The 17,892-nt window shown below is 34.1% G+C and overlaps 2 protein-coding genes across 4 annotated transcripts in view; one reads left to right on the forward strand and one right to left on the reverse strand.

The window, feature by feature from the left end:
• The first annotated feature begins 983 nt into the window (after positions 1-983).
• Positions 984-1,859, forward strand: LOC116130700. The gene is made up of 2 exons (XM_031416425.1): positions 984-1,354; positions 1,444-1,859. Exons 1-2 carry the CDS (start codon positions 1,083-1,085, stop codon positions 1,721-1,723), a joined length of 552 nt encoding a protein of 183 aa, XP_031272285.1. The 5' UTR covers positions 984-1,082; the 3' UTR covers positions 1,724-1,859.
• A 3,196-nt stretch (positions 1,860-5,055) lies between these two features.
• The window catches only part of LOC116130581 (arginine--tRNA ligase, chloroplastic/mitochondrial-like), a 37,963-nt gene continuing 25,126 nt past the window's right edge, over positions 5,056-17,892 (reverse strand). For all 3 annotated transcript variants that reach the window (XM_031416296.1, XM_031416298.1, XM_031416297.1), the window contains exons 16-18: positions 5,698-5,766; positions 5,495-5,593; positions 5,056-5,166 (exon numbers count right to left, since the gene is read on the reverse strand). In XM_031416296.1, coding sequence (XP_031272156.1) covers positions 5,056-5,166; positions 5,495-5,593; positions 5,698-5,766 — 279 coding nt within the window. The remainder of the gene's footprint in view (positions 5,167-5,494; positions 5,594-5,697; positions 5,767-17,892) is intronic.

The following is a 17,892-nucleotide window of genomic DNA, read 5'->3' on the forward strand; positions in this document are numbered from 1 at the left end:
GCCATTTATGTCCTTACATATGCAGACTTGTATTTCTAATGAAATAGAGAACTACATCATCAACTCCGCGTGCCCAAAACGAGATGAGAAAACGGATAGGACTTATTTACGAGAAAAATCAGTTGGTACATAAATGGGAATTAGGAAAGGGCAAGTCATTTATTAGAAAAATAGTAGTAAAAGGTTTAAAGCATTAATAATAATAAAAGAAAAGGTGAGTGAGATGTCATTATATTTTATGGATAAGATTACTAGAAGAATTAAATTTGGCAGTAGCATGTGGTGGCAGTTTGGGTGCCCATCACATACCCACATGCTTTTCCTTTATCATCTAATCTAAGTCAACCTTCTTATCCTTACCTACCTTAATTTCCCCCCTTAAATATTAAGCTCATAACCCATGAATATTCCATAATTATTTACAGCTTTAATACATCATAATAAATCTAGATAAATACTATATATTATATTTTTTAAAGATCTGGGATTGTTTTACACTGAGAAATGAGTAAAAGACAAATAAAGTTTGTACACATGAGTGAAAATGGTGAAAAATGAAATTCTTGAATTATATCATGTTAAACAAGAATTGGTGGAAGTATTATCCATGCCCACCAAAAATTGGTGCGGTCTGCTAAGTGTAGAGATTCCTCTTGGGCATAAACTTTTACTTTGTGTTATTGGCCTTGAAATGGGGAAATATGCAAATTTGTCATAGCTTTATGAGGCAAAGTTGCCAAAGATGGTGACCTGAGTTTCAGCCATATAAAAAAGAGGTGACTCGGATATGGATGTCTTCAAAATTAGACCTTATCCTTTTTCCTAGTAGTATGGGAAAGGCAATAAGTTTAAACCATACACAGTTGATAATTACAAATCTCATCATATTGTATTTTAATGTATAAACAAATAAATAAAATGGTCAACATTATCCAATCTTTGCTGGCCACCGAGTATAAAGGTATTATGTATATATACATAAATGCTCCCTCTTCAAAGACCATACAACAGAAAAGTCTTCAATAGATCTTGAAGAATCGAACCAATAATTCAACTTCTGAATTTTTGTGAAGTGGGTGATCATGGATGGTAGCAACCAGTTATTTGAACATCTGAGTAATTTGAAAAATAAACCAGATGATCAGTGGGTCATTATAGAAGGTAGTAATGAAATTTCTGAGTCAGTATCATCTGTTGAATCCTTAGAAGATTCAACAAACTCTGTATCTTCTTCATTGTTTGTAACGGAGTTGATGGAGGATGCATCTTCTTCAGGGTCGTGTACATCTTCTTCATCATCTTCAAATGGACCTTTGTATGAATTATCTGAGCTTGTTGCTCAACTCCCCATCAAGTAAGTATTCATAGAGATGAATGGTGATATCATTTGTTTGTGAATAATTATAGTTCTATTCTCTAAAGCTTATAAATTTTGTTATGCAGAAGAGGTCTTTCAAAGTTTTATCAGGGGAAGTCTCAGTCTTTTACATCTTTAGCAAGTGTGAAGAACCTGGAAGATCTTGTAAAGAAGGGAGCTTCTTGTAGATTAAAAATGAAGTCTTGCAAGAGCTATGCAGCTGGTTTGGATGGCCACAAGTCATACAGTCCTAAGGCTACTATCTCAAAGAAGTCTTCATTTACAAGAGGATCGTTTTTATCATCAATGGGTAATAGAAGTAATTTTGTGAATGGTTGCAGGCCTTCAGTACAGAAGAACTTATGACCTGGGCAAAACTAATATCGAAACTCGCATGTTTTTTGTAGCAAGCTAGCTAGTTTTGGGTTTTCTGTACTAGTTAAACTTGAGATGATTTTGATATATAATTACATTCTGAGGCTTTATCTGCATTCTTCAGTAACACCTTTATGTGATGATTTTTTTTTTTTTTTTTTTTTTTGAGAAAGAGATCAAAAACTTGAATGAATTTTTTTTATAATTAAGCGTTCAACTCGAGAAAAACTGGACACAAGATTAGTTCTCAAACATCACAAATATTCAGATGGAGTTACAAGTTGGGAGGTATCTGCAGTAGATATGCCAGCAAATAACAAACAAAATTCCTTTTCTCAATCCTGATCCTTAGCCCAGATCAAAATTCAAACACCAAATGAAAAGTAGCACAAATTTTTCAAGGGAAGGTAGCTACAAATTCACCCGTTATACAGAGATACTGCAAATATCAGTGGTAAAAGGCTCCCTAGCTGTTTCTACTTGTCTAATTGTTTGCCTTGTAAGAAACAGCTCAGCTGATACCATGAGAGATTGAACAAAGGATTTGCAGGAAAGGCTATCAAACTTATTGAAACTGATGTGAGTGCTAATTGCAGCAAGTTGAAATGAACGACCAATATTTAAAAAGTGATATATGGCATTTATAAAATTACATAAAATCCGCAGTTGATCGAGTGACCTGATATGGTGGATGATTATGTGAATGAAAGCGTCGTTCCTTGATAATATGTATGCCCAGTTTTTCTCTCACTATAAATCGGAAGCGTAATTGCTTATGAATAGTGGTCGTTTGGCAGCCCACCTATAAATAGTGATAGTTTGGCAATCTCTGGTCAATCACTCAGTTCAAAAGAGATTGGTTTTGATAATATTTGTTAGTTTTTAGGCTTAAATCTTTACCCAAAAAGCCTTAATGAGTGAAATGATTGTCCATTCTTATAAACTTATTGACTTGACCGTATCTATTCGACATGGGATCTCCAACCAAAATTATCCAAACCATCTTTGCAATGTGCCATAAATAGTAGGGAAGGCCTTATTTAATAGATGAAAGATTATAGCCATACACAGAAAATGCTTACTCAAAAGTTATTTGACTCTTTTCAACAACTTTGTAGCTTGTTGAAGCGTGTCGTCAGTATTGAATCGTTGCATCCACCTCCACTCTACTTATATGAAGTGTTAAAGCTTATAGAGTTCACGTTAGCCTATTCTTTAATGCTCAGGACATACAGCCATTTGAGAATTGATGTGGATACAGATTCTTTACATCCCTTTTGTTATACATGAAAATTTGAGAAAGTGTCCGATTAAGTTGAAGAATCAGGATCAACTTCTCTTGTTTAGAGATTAATGAAGTATAATGTACTTCCACTCCAAGTCGGAAACGGCAAATCTCGTCTTCGGCCAATTTGTTTGTGAAAATTGATGCGAATCAAGTGAAGACTCCGAACTTCGACGGCATGATTCTTGAACATCTACTTCCGCATAAACAAAATTACGCAAGGAAACTTGACACTACTATTCTTGCATTTTTTTTTTTTTTTTTCTCACAATTCAGTCTGGTAATGAATCAACTAATTTACCCTCTGACATTTGAGTGTCATAAGCTTTTGTTGTACAGAGACTCCGTTATGCTTGTATGTGACTCGATGTAACTGCACTACATAAGTATAGAGGTAGATCTTTGAAACCAACTTCACAATCAGTGTTTTAAAACCCAGCCGATTAAAAAGGGACTTAAGACCTTCACCGGGCTAGGTTAATAATTTTTCTATTCACTCAAAACCTAAGAATTTGGGATGATGATTGACAAAAAATTAAAAGCCGGGATGTTGGGACTTTTGAACAGGATGTGCCGGTGAGTACAATGGTGACGACGAAATTGATTTCCGATGAGTTAATCAACCAAAAAAAAAAAAAAAAAAACAATGGTAGCAAGAGTCGACTTTTGCTGGCGATTGGCGAGGTGAACGGGGGTGAGGTGAGATGGGTTTTGGTCAAGAGGCTGAGGGGATATTTCATGGTGATGAAGAGGGTTGTCGATACCAATGATGGTGAGATTTAGGCGAATAGGTCAACGCCAACGTTGGTAAGATCCTGTAGAAATCGGTCGATTTTGGCTTGATGTTGAGTAGATTTTCTAAGGTATGGACTCAAGAGGTGATTGGAATTGTGTTTGGTGTGTCGCTGCTGTCAACTAGTCGACCGTTGATTTGTATTTGGGATGTGTTTGCTAAATTTCAAAACTATAGGGACTTAACAATGTTTTAGGGATGTATTTGCTGAACTTTAAAGGCCCCTTTGTTTCACAATTTTTCACTACCCTTTTCCATATTCTATCCAAAATACATATTTATTTCCTTATTCTCAAAATATTATTCAATTCTTTTTAAACCCCTTAGATTTATTAATTTAACTAAACACCCCAAAATAATAATTTAGAAATTGACAAAAGCACTCTAACAACCCACATTTGTCAGATTCCGACCACCACTGCCAAAAGTTGATCGAAATCTAGTATAATGGCGCACTATCGGTTAGATATGACCGGTAGTACGCCGACCTCACATTTTCCGGCCAGATCCACAGCCAAAGATCTGGCCGTTGACAGCCAGATCTTTGGCCATAGTCAGTCGTCAATGACGACAAAGATATGGTTGTCGTTGACGATCATATCTTTGGTCGTCTTGGACAACCAAATGCGACCAGATCTAACCGTCAATGGCCAAATCTAGCCGTCGATCTGACATTTTCTGACCAGATCCATCATGGATCTAACCGAAAAATGTCATATCGACGCAGACCAACCAGTCATACGCCGATACAATAACTCCAACTACCCTCCGACGATGGTGACCGATTGTCAGTATTTAATGGATGAATAGGGATGTTTTTGTTAATTTTCAATATTTTATTATAAAGATTTTTAATAAATAAACGAACCTATGAGATATTTTTGTTAATTTCCAAATCCTACATTGTAATAATCACCCAATTTTACTTTTTTTCAAAATATTATTCTAAAAAATATCAGAATAATGAACCAAGTGCACCCTAAACTTTTTGACACCCGATTTGGCCAACCGATCAAACCAGTTAAACCGGTCAACCCGAGACCCGACAACTTAGTCGAGTTCCACCCTAGGTTAGTTATTAAAACATTGTTCACAATTAAATAATACAAATTCAAAATCTGACTTTCTTATAATTGCCTGGCCAAATTTTCCAACCAAAATTTGCCAAAAGTGCAATTCTGTATACAATCTCTAAATGAAGCGAATAACTTACAACCCTTTATAACGGGCTACACATTTAATCAGTCATATCTTGTAAACGGGTACAATCCCAAGAAGATAAAAGCATTTCCTCATAACTGTTGCTGTTGCTTCGCATAGTAAAAGTCTGCTTGTTTCCTCGGCTGACCCAACAACCTGTGCCATTTTTCAATAAAATGAAGTTACATAATAGGAAATTTAAAAAGTCATTTCCACAATTTTCATGCAAATTTTAAGTGCATCTTCATCTAGCAGGACATATTAAAATTTCCTTGCAATCATAATAAAATTGAGGAGACGCATACAGTGAACTCTTTGCTTAGTTAATATGGTTGATAAAGGTGGCTAAATCATACTTAGTTGCTGTCTTCCTATTCAACACTAAGGATGACCTAGAGAGCTACTTCCCTATCTCATCTCAAGCCAAAAAAAATGATGAAATCAAATACAAAATATCTACCACCATATTGAGTCTTGACCATACCTGACAATTCGAATAAAATTTTGTGAAGTATTCGGATAAATTGTAAAGGTATTCACACAAAACATTAGGCAGCAGATTAGAACAGGCCTCCTCAACAACCTGAAAAGTGAGGAAAACACATCCATCATAAGTAAATATTCTATATGATGAGCTAATTAAATAACATCCCAACTAAGGTCAAGATGCAAAGGAGAAATATCTACCTCAGAAAATTGTAGTAAATGAAGTCCCAACGCACGTTCATCTGCATGATCCAACACTAATGATCCGGTCTGTAAATCAAATATCAGTACATGTAAGAACAAAGCATGGCAAAGTCCACACCACTCACACAATAAGATGTTAATGTGCTTAGTAAAACAACAAACACAACAGTAATATATTGACTCCCTGATTTGTGATCCAACTACAGAATATTCCTGTAAATTATGAAAAACAGCCAGTAATTCAAATCAAACAACCTCCAAATTCTGGTAAGATATATATTTAAAACTTGAGAATTTTTGACAATTTGCAACCACGGGCTTTAAAGGGGTAAGACATATGTCAAGCTTATTTAGGTTTTGGGTTGTAAGTAAGCACATCGATCCATGTAGCTTGACTAAAGTACAAAATTAATTCATAGATTAAACTTCCACATAGATTCAGTTAGAAAACCTCTGAATAAGGAGAGCACCAAATGTGTGGGCCCCAGCTAATTCAATTGCTTAAGCATCTTAGGCTAGATCAAGACATATAGGAATTAGGCCTCGCTCACACCAAATATGGGAGGTGTTTGACTTGAGAGAAATATCTCCATTACATCATCTTCCTTATGTTATCTATACAAACATTTAATGATGTATTATTCAATAATATGTCATCTATATATTCATCTAATAAAATTATATTAAATAACATAAATTGAAAAGAACAATTTTTTTAAATAATAACTAATAAAAGAAACTAAAAATAATATATTAAAACTAAGAGTTATATATATTTTATACGAATTTCAATAAAATGAATTTGAATTTTGTAATTTTTAAAATGTATTAAATGTGTAAAATATATCGAATGTGCAAATTACATTAAATCTTGGAAGCCATAAACGTGCCGCATGACTTAATCCCATGCGCTGCTGTTTTGAATGCTGTCCTTTTTTAATCCTGTCGTCACTTTGTGTGAAGATCCAATGCTTCCCTCCTCTCATTTAGTCAACATATAAAGCAGCCAATTCTCCATTGTGTGAACATATTTTCTGCTCTCTTCTTCGTGTATTTTTGCTCTCTGCTGGATTCTTACTTTTCAGTCAATTTGTGTAGTTCTTGGGCGATTTTGGTGAATCATGTAGAAAAAGGTTGTGTTTCCTTTTGGTTAAGAGGAGTGGGTTAGATTTCTCTTAGGTTTTATAAGGATTACTTTGAGTGGGTGTTTGTATAGCGTTGAGAGAGTTTTGAGAGTTCTTGTGAGTTGTAATCTGTAAAAACTTTCTTGATACATAGTGCAATGAGCCTCAGTGTTCTGCAGCTCAATGTGGACAAGCTTGTTCAAATCTTGACAAGTGCCCATGGTAATTATTTGTGTCTTCGATTCTTCTTTGATCTTGTGTGTGTGATTGAATTGCAATAGATTTAGAGTGTGATTTGGTCCCAAATCACAAAATGTTTATTTGATTTCCAAACCTTATTGTAGAATTATCAATTTGCATTATTCAGACCATTATAATATGTCGAACAATTGTTATTATCTTTAAAAAATCCACTATTTAAATTCCAGTTATTCAAACAAACGTGGTGTCAAAACCAATTTCATAAGCAACCGCGCGATGTGCTGGCCTTTCAACTAGTTAAACTATAAACATTAAAATTGAAATTAACAAGACTTTGATATTAATAACATTATACTTAAAAAATTTAACATCAAACTTGATATCTTAATATTTAAGTTGTACCCAATTAAAATTAATTTTTTTATTTTAAATATTAAAATAATTAAAACCTTAATTATGATATGTTAATATTTTTTTCTATTTAAAAAAAAAAAAAAAAACTGAACGTTATGGTTGAAATTTTTATCATCCATTTCACACTTATGATACTTGATTAACAATTAATTACATTTAGAATTATATATATATAATTAAAATAAAATAATTTTAAAAGTATTTAAAATATGAGTAATGTTACACTTACAAAGATTTGCATACAAGTGATGTGGCAAAAAATGAAAATAGTGAATAGAGTTTGACTTTTTGTTTCACTTTTACATTCATTTTTTGCTACTTCACTTTGTATGTATATCTTTATAAGATTTCTTGTAAGTATAGTATTATTGTAAAATATTTTAATTAATTTTGACCCATTGCCCCTGGTCTTTGTCTAAGCCGCCTATTTCGTGTAGTGCAAAATCCGTGATGGATCTTTGTCTATTTAATATTTATTTCTTCTGTTTAAAAATTTTGTAATTTCAAATTTTGAAAGAGGAGAAATGAATTTTTCAATTTTTGGTTCAAAAAAAAAAAAATTACTTAGACAGTGTGAATGGCTAATATGATATTGTCCGTTTTGGCACTTAGGACCTCATGGTTTTGTTTCTGGACTTCAAACCCAACAGGTTTTTTTCCAGGGCTTCAGACCCAAAAAGCATTATGTTGGGTTAGGCCTCTAGCCCCATATATAAACACACCCCCTCTCACACTAGCGATGGGGGACTTCACAACAATAGAAATATTTTCGTTTGTTTAGTTATTTGAGTAGTATGTTTGATATATTATTGTTAGGTAGTGTTAATGGTTATTACAAGATAGAATTTAAAAATTAAAAATAGTTGAATAATTTAGGTGAGATTTTGATAATAGAGAACAAATTGGAATAAGAATAGATAGGAAACAAATGCACTATTCAGTCTAACCTTTTTTATGGTGGTTGTTTTGTGGTGTTCCCACGTAATAATACGTTCGCGAACATCTGATTATTACCTGTTTCCTAAATTACAAGTAATGCCAATGGTTATTTTTCGCGGCCTTCCTCGTTTGAATTTAGTTACGTTACGGCTCACTTTCTCCAGAAAAGATAATCTACTCTCTCTCTCTCTCACGTCTCACCCTTTAAACCCTAGAAACACAACAGTTGCTCTTAATTTCTTAAAACCTAGAACGTACAATGAAGACCAAGAAGCCATTAACAACTCAAGCTTTCAGTTCCAGCTCAAGAAACCCATATCACCTCCTTCTTGTATGTCTATTATTTCACATTTTTAGATTTTAATTACTGTTTATATTTCTTGATGGGTCTTCAATTTGGCCAATAAATTGGAGAAAATTTTGAATCTCTAGATTTAGTTGTTAGCTTCTTGGTTAATTTGAGCGCGTTAAATTGACACCATGAACTTTATGTTGTATATTGTCAGGACAGCGAGTGGCACGTTTCATGATGGCGATTTGCTTTTGAATCAGAAAGGTTTGCGCCTCATTTCTGAAGAAAAAGAATCCAGGGTAAGTTCTTTATTTTGATTCTGGATTTATATTGCGTCTTATTTTGGTATTTGGTTGAAGTATAACTTTGAGTCTTCAGTGCGCTTGAATAACTATTCTTGAATTTTAAGGATTCTCTTTTCACTACAAGTTTTGTCTCTATAACTCATCTGCTTATAGGAAACGATAACCACAGGCCCTGATGATTGATCTTCTCCTATTTATGTCTGTGAATTATGTCACAAACTCTTGTTATATGACATCAGACTTTTATCCGCATGTCCAGAACAATTATTCTTCAATTTTGTGTTTTAAAGCCTCTTAAACTTGTTCTTATTTGTAATTGAACAGCCTTCCGATTGCAAGGAGCTTGATTTTGAGTTCTCTTGAAACCTCGAGACAATCAAAGTAATTGGAAAGGGAAGTGGCGGTGTTGTACAACTTGTTCGTCATAAATGGATTGGAAGACTGTTTGCATTGAAGGTCATTATACTAGCAACTATGTCTTTTGATTCCTTGGGTTCCATATAAAACTATACTGACCTGTTTGCTTTGTGGCTTTAACTTATGTTCTTCAACCATTTGCTAGATGAATGAGTTTTTAATTTGTTTGAATCGTAAGTATCTTTCCTTTTCCTTATTCAATTATAAAAAAAATAGGAGGGTTTAGGGTGTTTCACGTTTAGAAATTATTAAAAAAGAAAAAAAAACACATTTCATCATCCCTAAAAGAACTTTTTATGCGGTTCCTATTTGTAAGTTTAGTACTACACGATTCTCAAACCAAAGAGATGCATAGGGAATTGATTTCTGAACCATGGAATTTCGCCGAGTTGTGTATTACAGGTCATTCAGTGAACATACAGAGGATATCCGCAAACAAATTGTGCAGGAGCTGAAAATAATCAGGCATCACAATGTTCCCATGTTGTGTTGCTACCACTCTTTTTATCACAATGGAGTTATTCTCTTGTGCTAGAGTATATGGATCGTGGTTCTCTGCAGATGTGATCCGACAAGTTAATCCCATTCTTGACCTATCTTGCAGTTGTGTGTAAGCAGGTCTGTGAGCTTCCTTCTTATTACTCATGTTGGGCAGCTTGCTACAAACAAAATTCACTTGCAACATTTTAAAACTTCTCTGTTTCTGCTGAATAGCCTATTTCCTTTTGTATATTTCAGGTTTTGCAAGTTCTTGTGTACTTGCACAATGAAAGACACGTAATCACCAGGGACATAAAACCATCCAATTTACTGGTAAATCAAAAAGGGGAAGTGAAGATTACTGATTTTGGTGTGAGTGCATGCTAGCTAGCTCTATGGTCAAAGGGATACATTTGTTGGAACTTACATTATATGTCGGTATGTGAACCTTTTATTTCACTGTTTTTCGTTTATCACATTGAATTCCTTGATCTGTATATTTCTTCCTTTGTAGTCTTTATAGCATTCCCCACACATCCAACCACATACGCAGTAAAGTTTCATGCAGAATATTGACTTGAAATTTTTATTTTTTCTTGCTAGCCAGAAAGAATAGTGGAGCACTTATGACTATAGCAGTGATAGTGGAGTTTGGGCTTGGTAGTACTTGAGTGTGCTATTGGACGTTTCCCTTACATGCAATCTGAAGACCAGCAAAGCTGGCCTAGCTTTTATAGCTGTTGGAAGCTATTGTGGAAAGCCCACCACCAACTGCTCCACCAGATCAATTCTCACCGGATTCTGTTCATTTGTGTCATCCTGGTAACTTAAATAGTGTCAATTACATTTATTAATTGTCTAAATGTGTTGTCTTTTTATTTTAGTTGCTTGTATTCTATTTTTTTTTTTAGGTCATATGCTGATAGTTTTAGATACCAACCCATTATTTTATATTTCCTTTGGAGCCTATGAAGGATATCTGATGCGTAAGCTTGAGATTTCATTTTGATGATAGCAATAATTCAGTTTCATTTGTTGAAATTTGAGTCTCATAACCTGAGCTTACTTCTACAAGTTTGCTTCTGAAATTTGAAGACCCTGAATAATTATACAATTATACTACTGCCACTTACCTTTTTTGTCATGGAGTTGAAATGGATATAGATTACATGAGTTTTTCAGTTTCTTCCAAATGAGAATGGGGGTCAGTTGTCTTAACATTTCTGCAATGACACAGAAACTTTTGAAGCTTGTATTGAAAACAATATTTGAATTGTCTTGATAACTATTTTTATTCATTCAACCATTTGTGGATATTTATTCTGGAACAGAATTTGTTTATAAATGTGTTTTGACTGCCACTTTCTTGCATTTTCAGCATACAAAGGTCCCCAGACAGGTCATCATCTTTGGACCTCTTGGTAGTAATCAACTGCACTGTACTGTTCATTTGACAATACTTGTTTTATAAGTCATATATATATATATATATTCTCTTAAAGAGTGGATCAGCCATATGCATGTTTTTTGTGCTTTCAGAGTCACCCATTCATCAAAAAGTTTGAAGACAGGACATTGATCGTGAATTTTGGTTGGTAGCTTGGAACCTCCTGTTAATTATCCAGGTAGTTTGTCTTATAATGAGATATTTGAAGTGTAATAGAATCTACCGTGTATCAGTATTCAGTCTTGGCCAACATTATATCAATTTTCATATAGCACTTTAAGCATATGATTTTATAAATTATTCTTACAGATGAGTTTAATATTTCAGTTGTGAGACAACTTAGTGCAAAATTGTTGGTACCTTCTGCTGCTATATTGAATCTTAAAAATGAAATTAATTACTAATGCAATCATTTGGGCCAAACAAAATGACGAGGAAATGAGAAATAACATATATATTATATTTATTTTTGCCTCTTTTCCATATTTCTGGTTGAGTTAAAGTTTATTTGCTAGGGATGAGTTATGGGGGTGGCAAACTTGAGTATGACTTGAAGTCAAGCACAAACTTTAATGATTTCAAGTAAGGCTACAGCTGCTTGATTTGTTAAAGTGCTTTTTATCAATATGAATGGTTCTTATTTAATAAGTAATTTTAAAATGTATAGTTCAACATTAGATTTTTTATTTTTTATTTTATTTTGTTATTCGGGTCAATTACGTGAACTTTAACTAATCTTTTGAAACCGTAAAACTATCGACTAGAAGAATTTCAGTAATCACCTTTATTAACAACCAAAGAGAGATTCAAACTTAAGATCTCTGAGTAATATTTCATTTTTTATAAAATCACTCAATTACCCAAGAGTTGGTTTATTAGATTTTAGATTGATATACGAGCTTTTTGCTTAATTCCATGCTAATTCATCTAGTGGATTTGATAGGTTTATATCAAATTAGTATCCAAAAAGAATAATAATTATGAAAAGAAATTAAAAATTCCAATACGCAAGGTCGTATGAGTAACAGACTCATTTTTATTCATTTCAGGAAACTATTTAAATTCGCTAGTTTATAATAATTATGCCATTTAGTCCTTATACGCAGGCATGTATTTCTAATGAATAGAGAAATACATCATCAAGTCCGCGTGCCCAAAACGATAGGACTTATTTATGGAAAAATCATTGGTACATAAATGGGAATTAGGAAGGGTCAAGTCATTTGTTAGAAAAATGGTAGTAAAGATTTAAACATTAATAATAATAAAAGAAAAGGTGAGGAGATGTCCAACCTGTGTGCATTATATTTTATGGATAAGATTACTAGAAGAATTAATGGGCAGTAGCATGTGGTGGCAGTTTGGTGCCCATCACATACCCACATCTTTTACTTTATCATCTAATCTAAGTCAACCTTCTTATCCTTACCTACCTTAATTTCCCCCCTTAAATATTATGCTCATAACGCATGAATATTCCATAATTATTTACAGCTTTAATACATCATAATAAATCTAGATAAATACTATATATTATATTTTTTAAAGCTGGATTGTTTTTACACTGAGAAATGAGTAAAAGACAAATAAATTTGTACACATTAGTGATGGTGAAAAGAAATTCTTGAATTATATCATTTTAACAAGAATTGGTGGAATATTATCCATGCCCACCAATGGTGCGGTCTGCTAAGTGTAGAGATTCCTCTGGCAAATAACTTTTACTTTGTGTTATTGGCCTTGAAATGGGGAAATATGCAAATTTGTCATAGCTTTATGAGCAAAGTTGCCAAAGATGGAGACCTGAGTTTCAGCCATATAAAAAAGAGGTGACTCGGATAGGATGTCTTCAAAATTAGACCTTATCCTTTTTCCTAGTATATGGGAAGGCAATAAGTTTAAACCATACACAGTTGATTTACAAATCTATATTTTAATGTATAAACAAAAATAAAATGGTCAACATTATCCAATCTTTGCTGGCCACCGAGTATAAAGGTATTATGTATTATACATAAATGCTCCCTCTTCAAAGACCATACAACAGAAAAGTCTTCAATAGATCTTGAAGAATCGAACCAATAATTCAACTTCTGAATTTTTGTGAATGGGTGATCATGATGGTAGGAACCAGTTATTTGAACATCTGAGTAATTTGAAAAATAAACCAGATGATCAGTGGGTCATTATAGAAGGTAGTAATGAAATTTCTGAGTCAGTATCATCTGTTGAATCCTTAGAAGATTCAACAAACTCTGTATCTTCTTCATTGTTGTAACGGAGTTGATGGAGGATGCATCTTCTTCAGGGTCGTGTACATTCTCTCATCATCTTCAAATGAGCCTTTGTATGAATTACTGAGCTTGTTCTCAACTCCCCATCAAGTAAGTATTCATAGAGATGAAGGTGATATCATTTGTTTGTGAATAATTATAGTTCTATTCTCTAAAGCTTATAAATTTTGTTATGCAGAAGAGTCTTTCAAAGTTTTATCAGGGGAAGTCTCAGTCTTTTACATCTTTAGCAATGTGGAAGAACCTGGAAGATCTTGTAAAGAAGGGAGCTTCTTGTAGATTAAAAATGAAGTCTTGCAAGAGCTATGCAGCTGGTTTGGATGGCCACAAGTCATACAGTCCTAAGGCTACTATCTCAAAGAAGTCTTCATTTACAAGAGGATCGTTTTATCATCAATAGGTAATAGAAGTAATTTTGTGAATGGTTGCAGGCCTTCAGTACAGAAGAACTTATACCTGGGCAAAACTAATATCGAACTCGCATGTTTTTTGTAGCAAGCTAGCTAGTTTTGGGTTTTCTGTACTAGTAAACTTGAGATGATTTTGATAATAAATTCACTTCTGACTTTTCTGCATTCTTCAGTAACACCTTTATGTATGATTTTTTTTTTTGGGAAGAGATCAAAAACTTGAATGAATTTTTTTTATAATTAAGCGTTCAACTCCAGAAAAACTGACACACAAGATTAGTTCTCAACATCACAAATTTTCAGATGGATTACAAGTGGGGAGGTATCTGCAGTAGAGTCCAGCAAATCACAAACAAAATTCCTTTTCTCAATCCGATCCTTAGCCCAGATCAAAATTCAAACACCAAATGAAAAGTAGCACAAATTTTTCAAGGGAAGGTAGCTACAAATTCACCCTTTATCAGAGATACTGCAAATATCAGTGGTAAAAGGCTCCCTAGCTGTTTCTACTTGTCTAATTGTTTCGCTTGTAAGAAACAGCTCAGCTGATACCATGAGAGAGATTGAACAAAGGATTTGCAGGAAAGGCTATCAAACTTATTGAAACTGATATGAGTGCTAATTACAGCAAGTTGAAATGAACGACCAATAGTTAAAAAGTGATATATGGCATTTATAAAATTACATAAAATCCGCAGTTGATCGAGTGACCTATATGTGGATGATTATGTGAATGAAAGCGTCGTTCCTTGATAATATGTATGCCCAGTTTTTCTCTCACTATAAATCGGAAGCGTAATTGCCTATGAATAGTGGTAGTTTGACAGCCCACCTATGAATAGTGGATAGTTTGGCATCTCTCAATCACTTAGCTAAAAAGGGACTGGGTTTGATACCATTTGTTGGTTTTTAGGCTTAAATCTTCACCCAAAAAGCTTTATTGAGTAAAAAGATTATCCATTCTTATAAACTTATTAGCTTGAGCATGTCTATTCGCTGTGGATCTCCAACAAAAATTATCCAACCGTCTTTGCAATGTGCCATAAATAGTAGGGAAGGCCTTATTTAATAGATGAAAGATTTAGCCTACACAGAAAATGCTTACTCAAAAGTTTTTTACTCTTTCAACAACTTTGTAGCTTGTTGAAGCGTGTCGTCAATATTGTCCTTGCATCCACCGCACTCTACTTATATGAAGTGTTAAAGCTTATAGAGTTCACGTTAGCCTATCTTTAATGCTCAGGACATACAGCCATTTGAGAATTGATGTGGTACAGATTCTTTACATCCCTTTTGTTATACATGAATTTGAGAAAGTGTCCGATTAAGTTGAAGAATCAGGATCGACAACTTCTCTTGTTTAGAAATTAATGAAGTATAATGTACTTCCACTCCAAGTCGGAAACGGCAAATCTCGTCTTCGGCCAATTTGTTTGTGAAAATTGATGCGAATCAAGCGAAGACTCCGAACTTCGACGGCATGATCTTGAACATCTACTTCGCATAAACAAAATTACGCAAGGAAACTTGACACTACTATTTGCATTTTTTTTTTTTTTTTCTCACAATTCAGTCTGGTAATGAATCAACTAATTACCCTCTGACATTTGGTGTCATAAGCTTTTGTTGTCAGAGACTCCGTTATGCTTGTATGTGACTCGATGTAACTGCACTACAAGTATAAGGTAGATCTTTGAAACCAACTTCACAATCAGTGTTTTAAACCCAGCCGATTAAAAGGGACTTAAGACCTTCACCGCTAGGTTAATAATTTTTCTATTCACTCAAAACCCTAAGAATTGTGGATGATGATTGACAAAAAATTAAAAGCCGGGATGTTGGGACTTTTGAACAGGATGTGCCGGTGAGTACATGGTGACGACGAAATTGATTTCCGATGAGTTAATCAACCAAAAAAAAAAAAAAAAACAATGGTAGCAGAGTCGACTTTTGCTGGCGATTGGCGAGGTGAACGGGGGTGAGTGAGATGGGTTTTGGTCAGAGGCTGAGGGGTATTTCATGGTGTAAAGGGTTGTCGATACCAATGATGTTGAGATTTAGGCGAATAGGTCAACGCCAACGTTGGTAAGATCCTGTAGAAATCGGTCGATTTTGGCTTGATGTTGAGTAGATTTCTAAGGTATGGACTCAAGAGGTGATTGGAATGTGTTTGGTGTGTCGTGCTGTCAACTAGTCGACCGTTGATTGTATTTGGGATGTGTTTGCTAATTTCAAAACTATAGGGACTTAACAATGTTTTAGGATGTATTTGCTGAACTTAAAGGCCCCTTTGTTTCACAATTTTTCACTACCCTTTTCCATATTCTATTCCAAATACTATTTATTTCCTTATTCTCAAATATTATATTCAATTCTTTAATTTAATTACACAGCAAAATTACCAATATGAATATTTTTCTAAAAGACAAATATGCCCTTACAAAATTTACCATCCTTAAACTATCTTCTAAGTGTGTGACCCGTAGGTTTCTCATCATATCGGCAGTGAGTAGTATCACGATTAACACCAATCAATCGTCTCACTATACACAGACCAAGATTGGCCCCTAGCAATGCATTATAGCCACCCAGTAAATTCGAATTCAGCAAAACAGCTATCTATCAACCATATGGTTACCGTGCAATCAAATTCTTTCATCATCTGTTATCTCATCGAGACTGAGGTACAGAAATAGTGTCAACCTCAGTTATCTTCGATACCTTTGTATTCAGTTACTGGACTGATGATCGGAATAATAAATTGGATTAGGCAACAACTCAATCCCACTGTGGCCACAGCTTTAGTGTCATTGCCATATACTGAATTGCGCCATGAGATAAATTCTTTCGTAATCGGGAGTGATGAATCCTCTATCAATCCACCATAATCTCGATATACTCCTCGATGCAACCAATCACTACCGGATGGATAGCTCTAAATAGAATTACATTAGACTAGTGTCAAACTATATCAATCGGTGCACAATGCGCTCCGGTGATCTCAAGTCTAAGGGTAACATGCACCACCATTCGTTGAAAGATTTATTCCATAGACAATGGGTTTCCATCTATATGGAATCCTCTGGTGGGTAAATCCAGTGAACTTGCCTGCAACATACACCCGTGTATTGCACTAGGTTGTCAGCAAACAACCTTGACAAGTGAAATCAGTCATTGGCTTTCAACTGGATCGTTCAAAACTATGATAGTCTTACCGTATTATCTGTGTCCTTGGTCAAAATAATACCGGGGCTATGGACATTTCTAGAATGGTCACCATATGTGATTATAGGGTTCTCACTATCAAGATTTGAAATACTTAATACACTCATCATGATTTTACTATCCTAAGGACATATATCAATACATACAATTATGATTTACATGATATAGTAGAAAATGTCTTTTATTGATTAATAAACATTATTACAAAGAGTCAATTATACAATAATTGATTGGTTTTAGGGTACCTACTCCAACAGAAATGAACTCCTTAAATGTAAATAGAACCTAGTCACTGATTTGAAAACCTAAAGATCAAATTTGTGTAGAGTGTAAATGGCTATTCAAGCTAAAGGAAAGGATACATCAATCTGACCCTCCAAGATACAAGGCCACGGTAGTTGCAAAGGGCTACACACAAAGAGAAGGTATTGATTTTAATGAGATATTTTCTTTTGTAGTTAAACTTAAAACAATTAGGTTAATGTTGTTTATAGTTGCTCACTAGGATTTAGAACTAGAATAATTATGACATTAAGACTGCATTCTTACATGGTGAGTTAGAAGAAACTATATACATGAGTCAGAATATTGGTTTTATAGATAGAAATATGCCTAAACATATGTGCTTGCTGCATAAATCTCTG

This window comes from Pistacia vera, unplaced genomic scaffold, assembly GCF_008641045.1.
Source record: "Pistacia vera cultivar Batoury unplaced genomic scaffold, PisVer_v2 Contig223, whole genome shotgun sequence".
Taxonomy (NCBI): domain Eukaryota; kingdom Viridiplantae; phylum Streptophyta; class Magnoliopsida; order Sapindales; family Anacardiaceae; genus Pistacia; species Pistacia vera.

Excerpts from the sequence above, each read along its gene's own strand:
- LOC116130700 (XM_031416425.1), top strand. The coding sequence starts at position 1,083 with ATGGATGGTAGCAACCAGTTATTTGAACATCTGAGTAATTTGAAAAAT. Across the intron at positions 1,355-1,443 it reads GTTGCTCAACTCCCCATCAA|AAGAGGTCTTTCAAAGTTTT; the intron begins GTAAGTATTCAT and ends TTTGTTATGCAG.